This window comes from Pan troglodytes, chromosome 8 (assembly GCF_028858775.2).
Source record: "Pan troglodytes isolate AG18354 chromosome 8, NHGRI_mPanTro3-v2.0_pri, whole genome shotgun sequence".
NCBI lineage: Eukaryota > Metazoa > Chordata > Mammalia > Primates > Hominidae > Pan > Pan troglodytes.
In genome coordinates this window covers 115,590,259-115,613,567 of record NC_072406.2, presented here as the reverse complement: position 1 = coordinate 115,613,567, position 23,309 = coordinate 115,590,259, and the positions used below count along the sequence as shown (strand labels likewise).

The following is a 23,309-nucleotide window of genomic DNA, read 5'->3' as shown; positions in this document are numbered from 1 at the left end:
CCTTCATGTGGCCTCCCTACCCAGCTCAACTGGGGTAGTACTGCCCCATCTAGGGTGCTTTTTAAGATACAGAAGAGCTGGCTGGCTGGACATGGTGGCTCACCCCTGTAAACCCAACACCTTAGGAGGCTAAGGTGGGAGGATCACTTGAGGCCAGGAGTTTGAGACCAGCCTGGGCAACATAGTGACATCCTGTCTCTACAAAAATTAAAAAATTAGCCAGGGCTGAGAGCAATGGCTGAAGCCTGTAATCCCAACATTTTGGGAGGCCAAGGTGGACAGATCACCTGAGGTCAGGAGTTCAAGACCAGCCTGGCCAACATGGCAAAACCTTGTTTCTACTAAAAAATACAAAAATTAGCCAGGTGTGGTGGTAGGTGCCTGTAATCCCAGCTATTCAGGAGGCTGAGGCAGAGAGAATTGCTTGAACCCAGACACGGAGGTTGCAGTGAGCTGAGATCACACCAGTGCACTCCAACCTGGGCAGCAGAGCACCCATCTACCAAAAAAAAAAAAAAAAAAAAAATTAGCTGGGCTTGGTATTGTGTGCCTGTAGACCCAGCTACTCAGGAGGCTGAGGTGGGAGGATCGCTTGAGCCCAGAAGGTTGAGGCTGCAGCAAGCCAAGGTCACAACCACCACACTCCAGAGCCTGGACAACAAGGCAAGACTCTGTTTCTTAAAAAAAAAAAAAAAAAAAAAGATACAGGAGAGCTATTATTTTTTTAATGGCACATTGGCATTTGGAGCGGCCAGTGGCATTTAATCGGCAGGGGCCAAGGATGAGAAATGAACAGTTCACGCCTAACATGCTAGTAGCTTCCCATCTAGGAACTGAGGCCAACCCCTACTCATTTTCAGGTCACTTCCTAGAGAAACCTTCCCTGATCCCCAAGACCAAGTCAAGTTCCCCCCTTATAGCTCCCTAGTTTCTCCTTCAAAGCCTTTACCCAGAGATAATTGTTTGGGTAAGAAATTAAAGAAATAGTGGAGAAGAACTGTTAAAGATAGCGGGGCCTCTGGCCTCCAGGAGGTGGAACGTAAACACCCACCCCTGTGGAGCGTAACCCCCCCACCGCTTAAGTGTGGGCTGCACACAGTGACTTCCTTCCAAAGAATGCAATAGAAAGGGAGGAAAGTGTAACTTTAACTGCACAATGGAGAGACCTGACAAGCACTCCCTCAGCCAGGCGCTCAAGGTCAACATCAACAGCAATGAGTCATGTTGACAGCATGTGCCGTTGATATGATGGGAAATGGCACTTTACCTCTGTGGTCTTTCGCTCCAAAACCTAAAACCGCAATCTAATCGTGAGAAGAACACCAAAAAAATCCCAATAGAGAGACAGTCTACAAATACGTAACCAGTAATCCTCAAAACTGTCAAGGTCATCAAAAGCAAGGAAAGTGTGAGAAATTGTCACAACCAAGAGGAGGGAGACTAAGAAAACATGACAACAGGCCAGGCACAGTGGCTCCCGCCTGTAATCCCAGCACTCTGGGAGGCCGAGGAGGGCAGATCACGAGTTCAGGGGTTCAAGACCAGCCTGACCAACATGGTGAAACCCCAGCTCTCTAAAAATAAAAAAATTAGCCGGGCGTGGTGGTGTGTGCCTGTAATCCCAGCTACTCAGGAGGCTGAGGCAGAATACCTTGAACCTGGAAGGCAGATGTTGCAGTGAGCTGAGATGGCGCCACTGCACTCCAGCCTGGGCGACAGTGTGAAATTCTGTCTCCAAAAAGATAAATAAATAAATAAATAAATAAAATAAAATAAAATACTAGCCAGGCATGATGGTGCACACCTGTAGTCTCAGCTACTCAGGAGGCTGAGGAGGGAGGATCCATTGAGCCCGGGGGGTGAGGCTGCAGTGAGCTGTGATCACGCCACTGCACTCCAACCTGGGCAGCAGAACAAGACCCTGTCTCAAAAAACAAACAAACAAACAAAAAGCTGGCAGGAGCACAGCATGAGCTCTAGCACATATATGTTAGCAATTGTGATCTCCAGATTCATTTTTATGCATTTGTCATTTTTGTTCCCATCTGCCTTCCCACTAAAGGGTAAGCTGGAAGTGGTGAGCACTCACCTATTGCATTTCTCACCGTATCTGCGTGCCCAGGAAGGTGTCTAGCCCACTGCTGATGGCCCTCAGCTGATGCTTAGTTTGTTAAACAATGAAATGAGCTCTCCCACCCACCTCTTACCCTCCCCATCAGTGCATCCCACAAACCCCAACTCTCATCCTCAGAGAACTTCAGTTCCCAAGCCCAGTGCCAGAGCCCCACCTCCCCTTGGAACTGTCACTAGAGCAGAGAAAAAGCCAAGGCCTCCCACCTGCCTCCCAGTGACTCCTGCTTATTCCCTCCTCCTCTTCTCTTAGCCCTTCTTTTTCTCTAAGTTCTGTCCTCTTACCCCCTACAAGTGTCAACACCTGCTCATTTCCCAAAGCCATCCGGGGAATGACTCCTGATAAGCATCTTTTAATAAACTCTGGAGCTGGATCTGTCATCCAGAAGCTATATTCTCCCTCTCCCCAGCCCCCCACCACCTCCCACTTCCTGGGCTGGCCCATTAGCGCCTCTGGTCTGGCCAGGCGGGACCCACAGGCTTCACAGGGCCTTTGGACTCTGGCTTGCTGGAAAGGGCCAAAAGGCGGCCCAGGCTATCTGGGAAGCTGGCCCTCCTATCGGCCAGCTTGTCTCAGCAGCCGGGGCCAGTTCTGCCTGTGCCACCGAGCCTGATGCTGGCCAGTTCACTTCCCTCCATCCCTGAGGCAGGTTTCCCAGGCGTTACCAAGGAGACCACTTGCATCCTGCCCAGGGTTGCCAAAGCAACCGGCTCAGCGTGAAGCAGCCCCTCAGCTCTAGCCCCTGGGTGTGCAGGTCCAGGAATGAGACAGGCACAAACTAACAGGAAACAGGCGGCCCTGGCACACCCTGGGCAGTGCCCAGCTCCCACCCTCCTTCCTATCCTCACTCTTCCTCCTTTTCTTACTGCTTTTGCTCATCCTGCCTCCATCTTGGGCTCTGTGATTTAGAACCAATGCCTGTGCCTCACTGTGCACACCTTGGAAGTGAGCACATGCCATCTGCTATGGACTGAATTTTACCCGCCCCCTCAATATTCATATATTGAAACCCTAATGCCCAATATGACTACATTTGGAGATAGGGTCTTTAGGAGGTAATTAAGTTAAATGAGGTCAGAGGGGTGAGGTCCTGATCTGATAGGATTAGCGGCTTTATAATAACAGGAAGAGAGAAAGATCGTTCTCGCTCCATATGCACACACCAAGGACAGGCCATGTGAGGCCACAGCAAGAAGGAGCCACCTGAAAGCCAGGAAGAGGGCCCTCAATGGAACCTGACAGTGCTGGCACCTTGATCTCAGACTTCCAGCCTCCAGGACTCTGAGAAAATGCATTTCCATTGTTTAAGCCATCCAGTCTGTAGTATTTTGTTATGGCAGAACAAGCCGACTAAGACACCATCCCAAGGGCCCAGAAAAAGAGTCCTAATATGGAGAAATTCCCCCCAAGATCAGTTTCCTCGCTGATCAGCTTTGATGTCCTGAGTAGAGATCCCAGCCCTGCTCTTTCCTAGCTCAGTGTTTCTGGGCAGCATTCTTCACATCTATTAATCTCAGCTGTCTCGTGTATAAAATGGGAATAATAAGAGCCTGGCACAGTGGTGTGCGCCTGCAGTCCCAGTTACTCAGGAGACTGAAGCAGGAGGATCGCTTGAGCCCGGGAGTTTGAATCTAGCCTGGGTAACATACAGAGACTCTGTCTCTACAATAAATAAATAATGGCCGGGTGTGGTGGCTCACGCCTGTAATCCCAGCACTTTGGGAGGCCGAGACGGGCAGACCTCCTGAGGTCAGGTGTTCGAGACCAGCCTGGCCAACATGGTGAAACTCTGTCTCTACTAACAATACAAAAATTAGCTGGACTTTGGTGGCAGGCGCCTGTAGTCCCAGCTACTCAGGAGGCTGGGGCAGGAGAATCACTTGAACCCGGGAGGCAGAGGTTGCAGTGAGCTGAGATCACGCCATTGCACTCCAGCCTGGGTGACAAGAGGGAAACTCCGTCTCAAAATAATAATAATAATAATAAATAAAGTGGGAATAACACCTACCTCTCCTTTATGGGGAGATTAAATGAATTTATTTACATGAATACACCTAGCATCAGAACTTGGGCTTCTTAAAAATCCTTTCATTGCTGGTTTTTGTTTTTGTTTTTTTCTGCCTATGAGCAATGGTCCTGCTGCCCATAGCTGTGGGTTGGAAATGCTTTCAGACTTGCCCATGGGAACTCCAGATGAGCAGGTCAGCTTGGCTGTCACGCCCAGCCCTTTCAGCGTGGCCTAGGACAGAAGGCTGACAGCCTCTGTGAACCTCTCAGCAGCTCAAGATGCCTCATCTCCTCCTCTCCCCAGCCTGCCTTCCACCACTGTTGGTGCTGTTGAAATAAAATCACTACATGCATCTTGCTCAAAAGCTGTCCATGGCTCCCAATGCCTACAGGATAAAATCTAACCTCCTCGTCCTAATATCATAGGCCCTCCAAGATATGACCCTAGCCTACCTTCAAAGATTGACCTGTTAACCTCCCCACTGGGGACCCCACATCCAGGCAAGAGGACTGCCCACCATCCCTGAACACACCCTGTGTTTCTCTGCCTCTGTGCCTTTGCTGCCAGCCCACTCACCAAGACACCTTTCTAGCTCCCCTCCAAATCTCCCCCATCCAACTCTGGGTTCTCCTCCTCTGAGAAGCCTGGTCCCACCTCCTCCAAGCATGCAAGAGTAGGACTGTTCTGAGGCCCCAGAGTCACAACAGTTCTCAGATCTTGAGGACCCTGTTAAACACGCAGGTTTGAGGGTCCCATCCCCAATATATTCTGAGTCAGCGGGTCTGAGCTGGGGGCTGGGAACCTGCATGGTATACATGCTTCCAGCTAATGCTGATGCAGGCAGTAGAAAAACCTCACTCTGAGAAACACTGGCCCCAAAGAACCACAAGTTTCCTCCAAAGTGTCTAAAACCCCGAAGAAAGCGTAAGGGGGAGGAGGCTGGGAATTCCAGACTAGCACAGCCCTCTTGATCTTCTGGTTAGCCAAGGGAGAAAGCATCAAGAACCCCATTGTGTGCCCTTTCCCGGCCCTGGGGCTCTGTCCAGAGACTCAAAAATTACTCCCCCATCTCTCTCCCACAATGAAAGACAGAGCCCACCCAAGGCTAAATGCTACAGGGGCAGGATAATACAGCGATCACAATAATAAACTCTAAAGTCTGAGAGCCCTGGCTTTGAATCCCAGCCCCATCAGTTTCTAACTGTGTGGACTGGGATAAGTTACTTAACCTCTCTTAGCCCCTTTTCCCCCATCTGTAAAACAGTGACAATGCTACCTCCTTCTGTAGGTTGTTGGGAGGGTATTAATGGAAATAATCCACATATAAGAACTTGGTACAAAGTAACCACCCAGTGCATGGTAGCTATTGTAAATATTATTATGATAATTAACATAACAGGGTTCAAAGGTAAAACCGAACTGAAAACCAACAGGGCATGCAGGATGGGTGCTCTGGGTTCAACACGGGGCTGACGCAGCCAGTCACTCTGAGGAGGCCACCAGGCACCCCCTAGATCCGTCTGCTGCATTCCCGGGGGTGGAGAGCTGGATGAGCTCACCTAATCTGCAAGCGTCATGACAACCAAGGAAGGAGCCCAGACAAGAGCTGAGGGAAGATCTGTGGGTTGACCAAAGAATGGAGACCTTGAATATCCCATTATGGTGACTGAAGGGGGGAAGGGTATGATGAAGATAGTACTTTGGGAGAATCACTCCGGCAGCATCGAAGGAGGGACCGGAGGCAGAGAAGCCAATTAGGATGGCAGCTGTGGCAATATCTGGGATGAGGACTCAGATAGGGGAAGTAGCAGTGAGAATGTGAATGCAGAAAAATGGCTAGAGGCTGAGCACAGTGGCCCCAGCATTTTGGGAGGCCAAGGCAGGAGGTCTGCTTGAGTCCAGGAGTTCCAGACCATCCTGGGCAACATGGCAAGATGCCATCTCTTAAAAAAAACCTACAGAAATAAGCCAGGAGTGGTGGTGTGTGCCTGTGGTCCCAGCTACTTGGGAGGCTGAGGCAGGAGGATCACTTGAGCCCAGGAGGTTGAGGCTTCAATGAGCCAAGATCCACCACTGCACTCCAGCTGAAAGAAAAGAAAAGAAAAGAAGGAAGGGAAGGAGGAAGGAAGGGAAGGAAAGAAGGAAGGAAGGAGGGAAGAAGAGAAGGAAGGAAGAAAGGAAGGAAGGGAGGGAAGGAGGGAGGGAGGGAGAGAAAGAAAAATAGCTAAGACCTTGTCCAAGGATGAGCCTTCCCCTGCCCCTGCTCTCATCCCCAGAGAGTAGTGAGGAAATTCAGGGTCTACAGACACTCTGGCCCACCACAAGAATCAAGACCCTTAGTCAACCTTTGCAGCTTCTCCTTCAGCCCCCCAGCAGCCTCAGCCATCATAGAAAAGAGACTGAAAACAACAGGTGTCTCGCTGGCGTCACACCCAGCCAGAGCTGGAGGGGGACGGCCTTCCTACAGCTGTCACAACCAGTGACTTTGTGAAGTATCCAATTCAAGAAGCACCACCTTTTGAAAGATGGGAGGTGTACTCTTAGGTGTATACCCAGAAGAACCGAAAACAGGTGTTCAAACAAAGACTTAGACACAGATGTTCATAGCAGCATTATTCATGAAAACCAAAAGGTAGAAACATCCTAAAGTCCACCAACTGATGAATGGATAAGTGAAATGTGGCATATTCTTACAATAGAATATTATTCAACCACAAAAGGAAAAAAGGTGCACGCTACAACATGGATGAAACTTGAAAAGATTATGCTAAGTAAAAGACGCTTGACACAAAAGGACAAATATTGTATCCTTCCATGTATATTAAATGCCTGGAATAGGCAAGTACATACAGACAAAGAGTAGATTCGTGGTTGCCAGGGATTCAGTGGAGAGGGTAACAGGAGTGACTGCTTAATGGGCATGGCATTTCCTTTTGGGATGATAAAAATATTCTGGAATTAGGTAGAGGCGGTGGTTGTACAATATTGTAAATGTACTAAATGCCACTGAATTATACATTTTAAAATGGTAAATTTCAGGTTATATAAATTTTACAATAAAAAAAATGGGCCTGGCGCGGTGGCTCACACCTGTAATCCCAGCACTTTGGGAGGCCGAGGCGGGCGGATCACAAGGTCAGGAGATCGAGACCATCCTGGCTAACACGGTGAAACTCCATTTCTACTAAAAATACAAAAAATTAGCCGGGCGCGGTGGCGGGCGCCTGTAGTCCCAGCTACTCGGGAGGCTGAGGCGGGAGAATGCCGTGAACCCGGGAGGCGGAGCTTGCAGTAAGCCGAGATCGCGCCACTGCACTCCAGCCTGGGCGACAGAGCGAGACTCCGTCTCAAAAATAAAAAATAAAAGGAAGTAGCCCATCCAGTCAAGCACTCAGAAAGACCTGGGCAAGGAGGAAAATCTTTATTCTTTATATTTTTCTCCAAGAGGCATGAACCTCCTGTGCACCCTACCCCAGTCACTCTGTGCCCCTCACTGAAAATATATACATAACTTCCATATACATATACTTTCTATTTCATGTAATATATAGATATACGCTCAAGCCCCTCCAAGCCTTTACTGTCAGTGCCTTTCCCCCTTCTTCCACACCCTAGGACTCTGCTGCATCCCTTGCTTTCTATCCAGTTCCTGCAGTTCCCTCCATGTCCAGCTCAGATCCTCCCCTGATACCCCTTGTCTGACCTCTGCCCACACATCTGGGTTTCGACAGTACAACCAAGCAAACACTTGATTCCATTCACTCCCTCATCCATGCCTTTCGAGTAGATCTCCAGCCTGGGAAAGCCCAGGGGTGTCTTATCTCTGAGCTGGGCACATGGGAGCTCCTCGGGCACTGCCTGTTGGTTCTAAGCCCAGAGCTACACCGTGGACCTCTCCCCTGAACACTCCTAGACCAACGCTGTTCAGAACCCAGTGGGAATCACCAGCAGCAGAGTGGGGTCAGTGTGTTCCCAGGAAGAAGACCAAAGTCTATCACCCGAGAGGCGATGGTGGGGTCCCATGTCCCATGTCATGTCAGCCTAACAGCCAGACCAATCTTAGATCTCCAATCAGTCCCAGGATCCCCATTATACCAGGTCCCTTCCAGTTGTTTTAATTAAAATGGTGAGGAATCAAGAGACTGCAATTATGTAAGGAGAGAAAAAATTCAAGACAGTCACTCCACCCCTACTCCCAGCAAATTTCTGGATGAGCACTCACAAGAATTAGAGATGAATTCAGGCTGAGTACAGACGCCATCCCAGCAGAACCTGGGTAGGCAGTTAGCATCACAGCCTATCAGGTCAACACCAACACAATTAGAATGAACTTCTGGCTGACCACTGATATACCAGAGAAGACTCGTAGGTCAGTGCTGATACATTTAGAAGGGAATTGAGACTAAACACTAAACAATTACAGAATAAAGGTGATGGCTCTATTAGGGTAGAAAAATGGGAAGAAGTCCCTAGAAGTCAAGCTGAGAAGGAGGATCAGTGGACCTTGGGTGAAGGACAGAGCCAACAACTGGCGGCCTTCATGGGTACCCTCTGTCCTTCATTTCAGGCTTAGTAGGAGTGGGATCAAAATTCCCATGGTCACCTACAGTGGTGTGTGGATGGGGCCCCCACTCCTGCCTTCTGCCAAAGACCCTAGCCACAGAGACCTCAGATCCCCACAATTCCAAATTTTAGATTAAAAAGATGCAATTAGTTGGGAGCTCTCTGGGTTTCCAGAGAGTCAAGGATGGAGCAAGGCCTTCTCAGGAAGATAGTCTGTGAATATTAAGGGCCAACTAACCCCTGCCCCCAGCTAACCCTTGCCCCTTGAAGGACAGGGCCAAGTTTTGCCACTTTAATTTGGGCAAATAATTATTCTTTTCCCTCATTATTCTCACTTGCAGAGAAGGTTGAGCTGAACGATATTCATAGGTTCATTAGGAATCTGTTTCCAATGCTCAGAAACAGTCTTCATACTTGCTAACACTGATTGCTTATTTCTGATTACAAAAATAATACTTATTGTAGAAATTTTAGAAAAGAGCAAAATATAAAAAAGAAAAATGCAATCCCATATGATCCCATACCCAGAGGAAATAATTGTTAACCTTTTGGAAACTTTACAAGCATTTTTGCTTGTTTTGTTTTTGTTGGGGTTTTTTGCATTCATACCACTTTTTAAACAAAATTGGGATGATACAGTCTTCACAACTTTGTATTCTGTCATTATACTGTGAGCATTTTCCACAGTCATCAAATATTCTTCACAAATATAATTGTAATCACTGCACAGTACTCTACCAAGAATATATACCATGATTACTGAGCATTTAGGTTATCCACCTAGTATAAATAACACTGCCATGAACATCCTAGCCCAGTGCCATAAGTATATATTCCTGCATCTCCACTTCCTTAGTATCAATTCCTCAAGGTAGAATTACAAGGTCGACAAACTGATTTTTTTTTTTTTTTTTTTTAGCAAGACAGAGTCTCGCTCTGTCGCTCAGGCTGGAGTGCAGTGGAACGATCTCAGCTCACTGCAACTTCCATCTGCCAGATTCAAGGGATTCTCCTGCCTATCTGCCTCCCAAGTAGCTGGGATCATAGGCAAGCACCACTATGCCCGGCTAATTTTTGTATTTTTAGTAGAGACAGGGTTTCGCCATGTTGGCCAGGCTGGTCTGGAACTCCTGACCTCAAGTGATCCACCTGCCTCGGCCTCCCAAAGTGCTCGGATTACAGGCGTGAGCCACCGCACTCTGCCAACAAATTGATATTTTTAAAGTATCTTGACATGTATTGCCATATTAATTTCCAGAAAGACACAACAAATCCATTGATTTTCCTGAGCCAAGTGAAAGCTGAAGTTCTGAAAGAGCTGGAGTATTAGAATGCAGGACAGTGGTCCCGTCTCTCCTCCTCTTCCGTGGTCTTAAAAGTTAACTGTTCAGCAAAAGAAGGGACAGAATTCCAAGTCAAAAGATAGGGTTCTACAGCCTAGCACCTAGCGCCGAGGTCTGGCTGGCTTTGGGAACCTGAAGCAAGCCTTGGTTCTCCTCATCTGTAAAATGGGTATAGTGTGATTAGCTCTGCTCTGCTGACTACCCCAAGCAGTGTCCATGCTCACTGAAAATGTGTTTGAGAAAGTTCGATGCCTTGTGTTAAAGGGCACTATTGTTATCGTTCTCATAACCTGAGGAGCTTAGGAAGTGGGGTATTCTTTGTGAAAGCCCAAGGGCTTCCCTTCCTGGCTTTTAGCCATCATGCCCAGGACAAGTGCCACTGGTTCTGAGGTGACAGAAAAGCACTTTCTGGAAGGAATTTAGTAGGGTCTGAGGGCCCGGGAGGACCCCGCAGTGTCTTCCAAAGGTCAGAGACAGCATTGGAAGATCCAAGACAGGAATGGCAGGCTCCGAATGGGGAGACTGGGCCTAGGGCCACCCTGAGGGTGCTGAGTGGATCTGGGGAGGTGGAGAGCAAAGACATTCCTGGTAAATGTCCCTCTGTTTCAAGGCTCCCAGACCCTCTTTTCTAGGGCTCTGACTGGATATCTGGTCTTTGGGAAAACCAGAAATCAAACTAATTCAATGGATGCAAAAACCCAACGGCTGCAAAGGACCCCAGGAACCAGCAGCTCTGACCCTTTCTTCCAGGCTGCTGTAATCCTGTCCTGAATTTTTAAAACCCTCCCATTGGAAATGCAACTAGTGCTCCCAGCCTGGTCTCTCCAGCCCTAGGGCCGATGGAAAGGAGACCCATCGAGGTGCCTCCCTGGAGACGGACGACCCAAGCTTCCCTCCTCACTCCCCACTCCCCTATCGACCTGGCAAACATCCTTTCCCACCTCTTCAGGCTCGCCTAACACCATGGCCTGAGGGGACTCCAGTGACGTTCCCAGTGCCAGCAGACAGAACTGCGCAGACCCCGCGGGACGCCATCCTCCATCACCATCATCGCCGGCTGCCCTCCACCCCCAGCCCACTCCACGGCCAGAGGTGCATCTCCGGCCTCCAGACACGCCCAACAGGTGGCGTCTGCCCGCCCTCCCCAACCACACCTCCCTGGCCCTCCACCTGCGCCCCAGTCCTCCAGCAGCGCTCGGCCAGGGAGCCTACCTTTGAGGTTCTGGGGGTGGCCCCGCGGCGCGCGGCTCGGGTTTCCTCGGGGCAGCGAGGGGATACTGGAGAAGTTGTTACCCATGGCATCCGGCCCCAGGAGGTTCGGCGCTCGCGGGTGGGGGCGAGGCCGGGCAGGAGCTGAGGTGCGGTGTGCGAGTGTGCGCGCGCGGGTGCGCGCCACCGGGGGAGGGCCCTGCTGGGGCTGCAGCCGGGGGCGGGCGGGCAGCTCCTCAGCTTCCTTTCTCTGGACTTCGCGGTCTTTGGCGGGTTCCGCCCGCCACGGGTGTCCTGGCGCGAGCGGGGCTACCTGCCTCCCATGCCCCGTGGCGGGAGCGGGGGCCACAAGCAGGGCCCTGGACCGGGGCCGGGGACGCCCGGGGCTCCCCGCTTGCTCCCCGGGACGCTCGGGTTCCGGCTGGGGGTGGGCGGCGCGGCGGCTCTGGCGCGCTCCCCGGGGGCCATAGAGTCAGGGTCCCTGGCGTGGGCGTTCGGCGGCTCCGAGGCAGGCTCGGTCACCGCCCCGCGGAGACGGCCGCGGCGGCGATGTGCGTGGCTCCCTCCCGCCCGCGGGTCTGCGTGGAGCGGGGCTCGGCGGAGCGCGGGGCGTTCTGGGCGCTCCGACGCGGCTGGTGTCCCCCGACCGCCGCGGTCCCGCCCGCGCCGGGGCCCTCCTGCGACCGCCGCCCCCGCCCCCCGCCCCGGCAGTCTCCAGGATTCCCTCGCTCCGGTTGTTATAGTGACAGCTGCGCCGGTGAATGAGCGTCTTAGTGACACGCGCGCGCCCGCTAGGCCAGATGTGGCCCCGGGGCGCGCCGCGTTCCCGTAGCCGCAAGCTCTCGGCGGCGCGGGTCGGGGTAAGACATCAGGCGAGTATGGTGGCCCCCGGGGCTGGCCTTATTCCCAGCACGGAAACATGGAACTTGCACTTGAAAACAAGGGGAGCAGGGCCGCGAGAACGCCGAGCTCCCCGGATGCGGGGGCGGGCGAGCCAGCACTAATGTTCGGTTTCCCTAGCTCCAGGTACCGGGCCTGGCGCAGAGTGGAGAGCCCAGGGAAACATGTAAATGAGCAAGCGGATGCTTGGATAAAGTAATTGAGATTAGAACCCCGGCACTTGACCCTCCGTTCTCAGCCAGGCTAGGGGCACTAGGGCAAGGGTTCAGAGCAGGAACCCCGGGCAGTCTCACTGATGCACAGATGCCACTGAGGGCCTTTGAATGCCCGCGGACCAGACTCACAAGCCTGGAGCTCTGGCCAAGCTGAGGGAACAGATCTCCGGGACAGATCATCAGAAGACCACCAGCTCTGAACTGAGTGGTTCTGTTAGCTATAACAAGGTGGGGGAGAGGAGCCTCTGCAGCCTATGGCAGTCAAAGAAGGCTTCCTGGAGGAAGGGGGTTTCAGCAAGGGCCCTGCTCATGTGGCTAGTGCCTTCCTGTAGCTCAACACTGCACCAAGAAGCCTTCAGGAAGGGAAACGGAAGTTATTCTTCTCCTTCCTGGACCCGGGGCATCTCTCCTGGTCTATCAGGGATGGAAGATGTTCCAAGGTTCCCCCCAGGGAATCAGACTTCCTGCTCCTCTAAGTCATCTCTAGCTCCCTGCTCTGGCTTCAGCAACTCTGATCCAGAGTCCAGTGAAGACATGGGTGGGCAGGGGGACATCTCATGTATCCTTTTCTATAATAAAGGTTCTTCCCCCAAGTCTCCATTTGGCGGCTCCTCATTATCTAGGCACAGTTCGTGTCCTGACATTCCCTGACTGTCCCAACTAAAGGACCCCCTCCACTGTCAGTCACTTTCCACAATATTCCATTTTATTTTCATCATAGCTTTTATATGGAACTTGTTTACAAGTAGCCTTTCCTCGTTTATCTTCTGCCTCCCTGCTAGAACATAAGATCTGTGAGGGGAGAGCACAGGTCAGTCGTGTTCACCAGGGTGTCCTTACCCACTGGGGGAATGCCTGGCATGTGACAGATTCTCAGAAAATAATTGTGGAATGCATGCTTCCCACTGTGGGCCAGGAGGCTCCACTGAGATCCCTGGGGGCAGAGCCTCCTGAACCACCCTTTATTTTCCTCTCCTACTCTCCTCTCTCCATCCCCATTCCAGGCATTCTACCCTTAAATGTCTGGGACTCCAGGCAAGCTAGAAATATCTGTGACAGCCACTGTCTCTCTGGAATCTGGAGGGAAAGACAGCCCCGAACCCGGCCTCCAGCCTCCCAGATGCCCAAGATCACGTGTGCAGGCAGCTGCAGATGGCCACAGCAGGTCAGGGATGGCTGTCTTATTTATGGGCAGTATCTTCCCAAGGCTCACTCCCAGCTAATGACTCATGCATCAGAAATCCACAGGCTCTTAATGGCAACACACTCGCACATGTGCTAACACACCGCTACACTATCTCACACACTCACACCTATACAAGCACACACACTTATATTCCCCCTGAAATCTGACGGAATGAAGTCACTGTGAGTGGCCACTAGAATCAGGCCTTTCACAAGTTAGAACAAATATGAGGACTTGGCATAGTTGAGACTTATCCTGCTGGAGTGTGTTTGAAGTACAAGGGCCTAGCTAGGATTTACAGACGGTGGCTCCGGGGAAGCCTGGTGTGGGCAGGGGAATGGGGGAGGGGATGAGGCCCCAAAGGTAGAGCACAGCAGGGATGTCTTGAACTGCTGACCTCAGGTGATCCACCTGCTTCGGACTCCCAAAGTACTGGGATTACAGGCATGAGCCACCGTGCCTGACAAAGGGATGTCACAGGCCCCATATGGCCTAGACCTGGGGCTATGGGCAAAGCAGGGGAGAGAGGAAGAAGTCAAAGGGAAGGAGGGAAGTGAAGGCCAGAGGCGGATGCTCACCTGAGTCCAGAGGCAGCCCAGGTTCTGCAGTTCAGGGCAGCGTGATCCCAGGGAGTCCCAAAGGAAGGTGAGAGGCATCAGGGACAAAGGCAGGGAACTGAGGGTTGAGGAGCTGATGGGAGTATCAACAGGGCTGGGATAGGATGAGGTAGCCAAGGCATCCCTGACACAAAATTGAAGAAGGCACCAACTCTCAAGTTCATGCAGATACCAAGCTTGCACTTGCGGGAGCCTGGGAATGAGGTCCTCTTATATTTCACGCCCTAGGCCCCTCTCTACCTTCACCCTAGTACTTCAGGGAGCTCTGTACTGGAAGAGGGGACACCACTGTTAGAGTCAACTAGGTCTCTGGCCAGGAAGGGACCTAGAGGAGGTTGGTGTGGCTGCATAGGACTCAGAGAAGTTGAGCGTGGCCCTTCTGAGGAGTCCTGTGCCCCAGCAACTCTTCCCTGGCAGGGACTTAGGGTAGACCCAGCTCAGAGGGTTAAAGAAGGCCGGCAGTCTCCTTACCCCCAGACCTTGGGCAGAACTCAGAGGCCTTCCTGCCATCCTTCCCCAACGCAGCTCGTAGGGGTGGGGTGCCTGGGTGGTGGCTCTGATCCAGAAGACCCTTCCCAGACCCATCCCGGAAGGGAAGAGGAAGAAAGAAACTGCCAGGGAGACTGGGGCTGATGAAGTCACTGTTTTGATGGCTTCAGGGGAAGCTATTAATACCCACAAGGTGATGCTCCAGCACCAGTCACCGTGGCAACACCCACACACCCAGCAGTGCAGATTCTGCGGGCAGTGCCTGAGGGGGTGGGTGTCAGTGCACACGTGTGCACTTTCGTGAACACCTGTGTCCTTGTATGTGCATGCGTAGGTGTTGTGAGTGCACACACAGGCATGCAGGAGAGGGAGGCCCCGGGCAGGTACCTGGGGAAGCTTCCTTCAACAGCAGCTCCACTCCCACCTTCCCTTCCTTCCCTGTTGCTCTCTTCTTGCTGATTTCTCTCTCTTTTTTTTTTTTAATACAGAGTCTTGCCCAGTGGGAGCGCAGTGGCACGATCTCAGCTCACTGCAATCTTGCAACCTCCACCTTCCAGGTTCAAGCAATTCTCCAACCTCAGCTTCCCAAGTAGCTGGGACTACAGACACACACCATCATGTCCAGCTAATTTTTTTTCTTTTCTTTTTTTTTTTTTTTTTTTTTTTGAGACAGAGTCTCCCTGTGTCACCCAGGCTGGAGTGCAGTGGCGCGATCTCAGCTCACTGCAAGCTCCGCCCCCTGGGTTCACGCCATTCTCCTGCCTCAGCCTCCTGAGTAGCTGGGAATACAGGTGCCTGCCACTACGCCCGGCTAATTTTTTGCATATTTAGTAGAGACGGGGTTTCACTGTGTTAGCCAGGATGGTCTCAATCTCCTTACCTCGTGATCCACCCCCCTCGGCCTCCCAAAGTGCTGGGATTACAGGCATGAGCCACCGCGCCCAGCCAATTTTTGTATTTTTAATTGAGATGGGGTTTCACCGTGTTGGCCAGGTTGGTCCCTAACTCCTGACCTCAAGTGATCCGCCCGCCTCAGCCTCCCAAAGTGCTGGGATTACAGGAGTGAGCCACCGCACCTGGCCCTTGCTGGTTTCTTTCACTCTCTACCCCCTTCCCACCCCCTCTCCTCTTTCCCCCTGCCCTTCCTTCTCTGCTTCTTCCCATCCTGGTCACTTTCTCTCCTTGCAGCCTCTGTTCTTCCCACCCTGGCTGTCCGCTCCTGCCTGGTTCGCCTCTCTCTACCTCCCTTCCTCTTTCTCTCTCTACATAGCTTCCAGATCCATTCAAGTCTTGAAGAGTTACCGCGTTGATAAAATAGTAGCATATTTAACTGAGAGTCTACTCCCTTCCCTGAGCCTCTGGATACTGAGTTCAGAACCAACCAGAGTGATGACCTTTCCTCAGGCAGACAAAAGTGGGGTGCCTCTAGGCCAAGCTGGACTCCCCTGAATTGAGACCACCCTAGTCAATGGCATGACACCTCCCTCCAGGTAGAGAAATTAACCTTAAAATGGGAAACAGCCACAACTATCCCTGGCTACGACAGGTAGCACCCTCCCATTCCCCAAGTCCCAGCCCACTGTTTCGTTTTGTTTGGGTTTTGTTTATTTGTTTGTTTGTTTGTTTGTTTGAGACAGAGTCTAACTCTATCACCCAGGCTGGAGTGCAGTGGCATGATCTCAGCTCACTGCAACCTCTCCTCCTGGGTTCAAGCAATTCTCGTGCCTCAGCCTCCTGAGTAGCTGGGATTGCAGGTGCGTGCCATCATGGTCAGCTAATTTTTTGTATTTTTAGAAGAGACAGGATTTTGCCATTTTGGCCAGGCTGGTCTTGAACTCCTGACCTCAATTGATCTGCCCGCCTTGGTCTCCCAAAGTGCTGGGATTACAGGCGTGAGCCACTGCACTCCGCCTGGTTTTGGTATTTAGAGCTGAGGGTCTCACTCTGTCACCAGGCTGGAATGCAGAGGCGTGATCATAGCTCACTGCAACCTCGACCTCCTGGGTTCAAACGATGCTCCCGCCTCAATCTCTTGAGTAGCTGGGACTACAGGCATGCACCACCACACCTGACTAATTTTTTATTTATTTATGTTTTGTAAGAGATGAGATCTCAGTTTGTTGCTCAGGCTGGTCTTGAACTCCTGGCTTCAGGTCCCGACTAGGCCACCCAAAGCTCTGGGATTATAGGCATGTGCCACCATGTCCACCCAGCCACCAGCCCATAGTTAATCAGACTATCAGAAAAGCTGTGAGGGGAGAGGGTGGTGTCCTGTCTGAACTTCAGGGGGTGGCTGGACAAGTTGGAGGGGTAGATCTCTGAGTGCCTGTGCCTGATACCTAGTGCATACTCAATAACTAGTTATTAAATAAATGAATGAATAAAGAAATGGATGGATTAACCTGTCGGGCCCTCCCTCTGAAGGATGGAAGTCTGTGCTGCCCATTTTAGGATGGAATGGGCCCTATGCCATCTTATTCCCAGGTATTTTTGGGATTCAGCTTCACTCATTGCCCAGTGACCATTTATTGAGCACTACCTGTATCCCTGGCACTGATGAGATGCAGTTTCCTTGCTAGCACCGTGGGGCAGCCTGTCCTCTGCTTTTTGTGCACTCCAGTCCCAGTTGCCCACCTCCCAGGCCCAGGTTCAGAGCTGAACATACAGCAGGTCTGACCGCATAGCTGGGCTGGGCAGGTTGCTCTGAGCTCCAAACTTTTTTGATCACGCACCCCTAGCAGTAATAAATTTTTAAAGTGTGTACACCAATATATGTATATTTCTTTATTTATAATTTCTAAAAATGCACTACTGTATTCATATTGTATATATTATGAAACATAGACTAATGATATTGAAAAAGGGATCATCTTGCCCTCCTCCTGGGGTGCACACACACTCTAGGCTAATAATTCTCAAACTTAAACGTGCATCAGAATCATCTATGAGGCCTTGGGGAGAGGGGGAGAAAGTTACTAAAATGCAGACTCCCAGACCTCACCCCTTGAGACTTAGATTGAGCAGAGTGTGATACAGGTCATTTATTGATTACACATTGGGAAACTGCTCCACATGGTCACATGTTCTAGTTGTGAAGACGGTGTTTAAAGAAGGCCTACAGGCTTTCTCGGGGGAAAGCTGGACACCCCATGGGGACCAGGCCAGTGCTGGCTGCCACACAAGCAGGGCTAACTTATTGGAAGAGGTGACTGTGCAAGGAGGTAGCAGGGATGAATCCCAGCCCCTTCCTCTGCCCCACAGACAAACTTGCCCTCTGGGAGGTGGCCCCTGAATCCAGGATCAGTTGTGAGGTCTTCATAGACCCCCAAACTCTTATTTTGGAGCCCAACCCTGTCAGGCCAAATGTACTAAAATATACCGCATTCCACATTAAACATCATTTTCTTGCAGTAAACATTTTGAAAGGATTTTTACAAATTTGGCTTTTGGAATCACTGGATGACAAGGGACTCACTGAATTTACAACTGGTTTTATTTCTAAGCAATCATGCGTGTGCTGGATGCCTTGCCAAGTGAGAAAAAAACTATGTTTGTCTTCAAATATAATGAAATGTTTATGAGTACTACATTTAGCAATCAATGACATTGATACAACAAAGGCATTTAAGTGAACATTTATTAATTTTGGTTTGAAGTTTTCCTTTCATAACTTGAGGACAGTAATGTTTTTTTCTGGTCTCAAGCAGATGCTTTAAAAGTTCATAGGCTTAAGTACCCATAGCACCCATGGAAAAAATCCAGACCTGAGGCCAAGCACTCCCAAGACTGTATCTGAAAGGACGGAAGGAGGTTCCTCCATGAAGCAGAAAGGAAAATGCCCAGTGTTGGCCGGTCACAGTGACTCACGCCTGTAATTCCAGCACTTTGGGAGGCCGAGGTGGGCGGATCACCTGAGGTCAGGAGTTTGAGACCAGCCTGGCCAACATGGCGAAACCCCATCTCTACTAAAAATATGAAAAATTAGCCAGGCATGGTGGCTCATGCCTGTAGTCCCAGCTACTTGGGAGGCTGAGGCAAGAGAATCACTTGAACCCTGGAGGTGGAGGTTGCAGTGAGCTGAGACCCCACCACTGCACTCCAGACTGGGCAACACAGCAAGACCCCATCTCAAAAAAAAAAAAGGAAAAAAAAGAAAATGCCCAATGTCGGAAAGAGGACAGTGTGTCTCCATCTAAGAAAGTTGTGTACTGACTTCAAAGTCCAGCATCAGTTGATCTATCCCAGGGCCACTTGCTCAGATAATTGTGACAGGTGACATTTATGAAGCACTTACTCATATGTCCCAGGCCTTGGTCTAAGCACTTCAGATGCATTAGTTCATTTAAGTCTGGAAACAACCCTGTGAGATAGGTACTATTTTTGTTCTTGTTATTATTACTATTATTATTCCTATTTTACAAATAAAAATCCCGAGGCTTGAGGAGGCTAAGTCACTTGCCTAGGAGCTGATGGGGGAGGCATGGAGGCACAGCCCTAGGACAGCCTGAGTCCTGATTCCCATGATACTGTGCCTGCACCAGGGTGGAATTCCTTCACGTCCCCAGCCTGAGGGAGACACCTGTGGCAAAGGAGGCCTCCTCACTGAGCTCCTGAACCAGCCCCCTCCTGCTTGAGGACACCTAAGATGCCTGGTGGCTTCAGCTCAGCTTTCTGGAAGTTAGCCAGGGAGCACACAGCTACTGATGAACACAAAACAGAGTAAAAAGACAATAAAATCAAAGAAAGATGCTCAAAATGGCTGCAGTACCCCCAGCATCCTCTTTTCTCTCACAGATGTTTTAAGTGGCCTTTACTTGGCAGGATGGCCCTTCCAAGAACGTTACAAAGACCAGAGAATCATAAAGGAAAAGTATGATAAATATGACCACATAAAAGTGTAACACTCCTTCATGGCCAAAGTTGAAAGACAAATAGGAGTCAGGAGGCATCTCTCCAAGAAGCCAGCAGCCTTAAATCACACCAAATGCCTTTAGCGTGAGACCCAGGACAGGGAGCAGACTTTTCTCCAATTGCTGCTGGCAGTGTGACATCTCCCTTTCATGCACCCTTCCCCAGAGCAGTCCCAGAGAACACCCAAGGGCAGCTCTCTTCCCAGGGACGATAACTGAGGGAAGGTTTTCTCATAGCCAAAAGAGCAGACCTGCTGTGTGTCCCGCCTCTCCCTTCCTCTCACCCCAGTTCCTCCCTCCAGCCACCACTAGGTGACACTACAACTCCATTGGAATCCCCTTTGTCTCTGACAAACGTTTTTGGGGAGCCCTCAAGCCATTCAAAACACCTTAAAAATGTTTACCAGAGCCAGGCGCGGTAGCTCACACCTGTAATCCCAGCACTTTGGGAGGCCGAGGCGGGTGGATCACCTGAGGTTGGGAGTTCGAGACCAGCCTGACCAACATGGAGAAACGCCGTCTCTACTAAAAATACAAAATTAGTGGGGCGCATGCCACTGAGTAGCTGGGTGGTGCATCCCAGCTATTCGGGAGGCTGAAGCAAGAAAATCGCTTGAACCCAGGAGGTAGAGGTTGCAGTGAGCCGAGATTGCGCTATTGCATTCCAGCCTGGGCAACAAGAGTGAAACTCCGTCTAAAAAAAAAAAAAAAGTTTATGAGGCCAGGTGTGGTGGCTCATGCCTGTAATCTCAGAACTTTGGGAGGCTGAGGTGGGCGGATCACTTGAGCCCAGGAGTTCAAGACCAGCCTGGGCAACATAGTGAGAACTCATTTCTACCAAAGGAACAAAAATTAGCCAGGTATGATGGTGTGCACCTGTAGACCCACGTACTCAGGAGGCTGAGGTAGGAGGATCACCTGAGCCTGGGGAGGTTGAGACTGCAACGAGCAGTGATCACGCCACTGCACTCCAGCCTAGGCGAGGGAGACCCCGTCTCAAAACAAAAATATATAAATAAATAAATGTTTACGGATTGCTCTTTTCCTCTTTCAAAATGAAAAGAGTTTTGCTGGGAAAACATATACCCTTATAGTTTCCATTGGCTACTTCATGGTAAAGAAAATATATCGTTGAGGAAACTGGCCCCCTCTTCAATCACTGAGATGTTCCCCTCTGAGTATGTGCCCTTCACTGAGGCCACTTTTTACCTTTCATCCTGAGATGGGGTCTCCGGCAGCAGAGGAGCTCTCCCTGTCACGGTGACCGTAGGACAGAAGGCCAAAGCTCCCTGCAGAGACTCTCTCCCAGGACTGAGGCTGAGGCTCCCCAAACTTCAGCTGAGTCACAGTCCTCCAGAGCACCGCTACTCACACCGGGATACCCCCTCTGACTGTGTCCAGTTACCCAGTATGGGCATCTGCGTGAGCCCAGCCCCTGGCACTCTGCAGATGCCTAGGGAACGTCTGTCACTGCATGGCCAGAGCTTGAGGGTGTGTAGTCAACAACAGAGGTGCTTCCTAGCCTGGCCCTCTGTGCACCCGATCACCCCCAGAGCTGAAACTCTATCCACGTGCCCTCTTCCCCCAAAGCAGCCTGCCTGTCTCTGCCCCCAGGTCTCTGCATTTGGCCCAACATGTAGTGTCACATGCGATGGTCGCAGGATCTCCTAGCCAGAGCACCAGCCCCGCTTTTCAGGGTCTGGAAGCGTCATTTCCGTTTGGGCAGAAAACCTACCTTTATAGTTTCTTAGTCATGTAAGAGGGAAGAGAAAATAATATTGTAAAATTCAGGCTTATTTATCTCTTCTTAGAAAAACAGGAGTTAAAAATATATTATGGTCGGGCACCGTGGCTCATGCCTGCAATTCCAACACTTTGGGAGGCCGAGGAAGGAGAATCACTTGAACCCAGGAGGCTGAGGCTGCAGTGAGCCATGATCGTGCCACTGCATCCAGCCTGGGCAACAGAGTGAGACCCTGTTTCAAAAAGAAAAAAAGTATTATCAACCAGGGAAACAGTTCCATGTTCTGTTCCTCAGTCAGAAACAATGTTAAGATTTAAACCTGATTATTTTGTTTTATGTCAATAATAATACTTTAATATTATTATTATTACTATTTGAGATGGAGTCTCGCTCTGTTGCACCCAGGCTGGAGTGCAGTGGTGGGATCTCCGCTCACTGCAACCTCCGCCTCCCGGGTTCAAGTGATTCTCTTGTCTCAGCCTCCTGAGTAGCTGGGATTATAGGCACACACCACCATGCCCAGCTAATTTTTTTTTTTTTTTTTTTTGAGACAGAGTCTCGCTCTGTCGCCCAGGCTGGAGTGCACTGGCGCAATCTCGGCTCACTGCAAGCTCCGCCTCCTGGGTTCACGTCATTCTCCTGCCTCAGCCTCCCGAGTAGCTGGGACTACAGGCGCCCGCCACCACGCCCAGCTAATTTTTTGTATTGTTTAGTAGAGACAGGGTTTCACCATGTTAGCCAGGATGGTCTCGATCTCCTGACCTCGTGATCCACCCGCCTTGGCCTCCCAAAGTGCTGGGATTACAGGCGTGAACCACCGCGCCCGGCCAATTTTTTTGTATTTTTAGTAGAGACAGGGTTTCACCATGTTGGCTAGGTTGGTCTCGAACTCCCGACCTCAGGTGATCCGCCCACCTTGGCATCCTAAAATGCTGGGATTACAGGCATGAGCCACCACACCTGGCCTGCTTCATTCTTTTAATGACTGCATGGATCCCATTTTATGGCTGTGTCATATTTTATTTAAACAGTCCCCTGTTGATGAAATTTAGATTGCTTCCAGTTTGATTGTCATTAAAAGAGCTATAATGAACATTCTTGTTTGTTTATCATGGCTCCTTCTGCAAAGCTACCCATGGGATGAATACAGACTTTGTAATTACTAAGTCAAAGGGCATGTGTATTTAAATTTTTGCTTTAAATGTATTGCTAAACTGTTCCATGAAAAACCTACCCATTTGTACTCCAACCATAGATGAAAAGTAGCTATTTCCTTAAGCCTCATCAACACTGGGAAGTATCAATCTTTCAGTTGCTAACCACTTGGCAATTTTTAAAGGCAACTGGTGGTTTCATTTCTTATTTAATTATGAATGAGGATTAGAATTTTTTCAGGATGTTTGGTCACTTTTCTCTCTCTCTCTCTTTTTTTTTTTTTTTTTTGCAAATAACCTGTTCAAATCCTTTACCCATTTTTCTATAGGATTGTTCGTCTTTTGGATTGATTTATATGAGCCTTCTGCAAATTAAGAAAAAGAGGCCTTTGTGTGGCAAACACCCTTCCTTCAGTTTGTTATTTTTATTTTGTTTATTGGTATGTTTGCCCATAGAAGCGTCTAATTTTTATGACTCTTACTTGTCCATCTTCTCTACAGCTACTAAATTCTGGGGTCTGTTCACAAAGGCCTTCCTTAGCCTCTGATTATGAATAAATTCCTGTACGTTTTCCTGTAGAATTTTTATGATTTTAATTTTTATGTTGAATCTTTGAACCATGTGAAAATTATTTTGGTATGAAGCATGAAGTAGAGATTGCTCCCGAATGGCTAGCCAGTTGTTCCAGCGCCATCTGTTAGATGGCCCCATTTCATTTCCAGCCTGTCTCTGCCCTTAGGGCTACGCGGCTCTGTGGAGTGACCAGAGTGGGGCCCACAGAAGTGCCACGTTGCTTTCCCCGGGTCTGCCAGGACCGCTCAAAGGCCTGTGTCCTCAGG

At 50.2% G+C, this 23,309-nt stretch overlaps 2 protein-coding genes across 2 annotated transcripts in view; one reads left to right on the top strand and one right to left on the bottom strand.

The window, feature by feature from the left end:
• The window catches only part of NEURL1 (neuralized E3 ubiquitin protein ligase 1), a 99,178-nt gene extending 87,153 nt beyond the window's left edge, over window positions 1-12,025 (bottom strand). The window contains exon 1 of the mRNA XM_024346613.3: window positions 11,258-12,025. Within this exon, the coding sequence (XP_024202381.1) occupies window positions 11,258-11,342 (85 nt within the window). The 5' untranslated portion in view covers window positions 11,343-12,025. The remainder of the gene's footprint in view (window positions 1-11,257) is intronic.
• Window positions 1-23,309, top strand: part of CALHM3 (calcium homeostasis modulator 3) — a 46,982-nt gene that overhangs the window by 11,728 nt on the left and 11,945 nt on the right. The window lies entirely within an intron of this gene.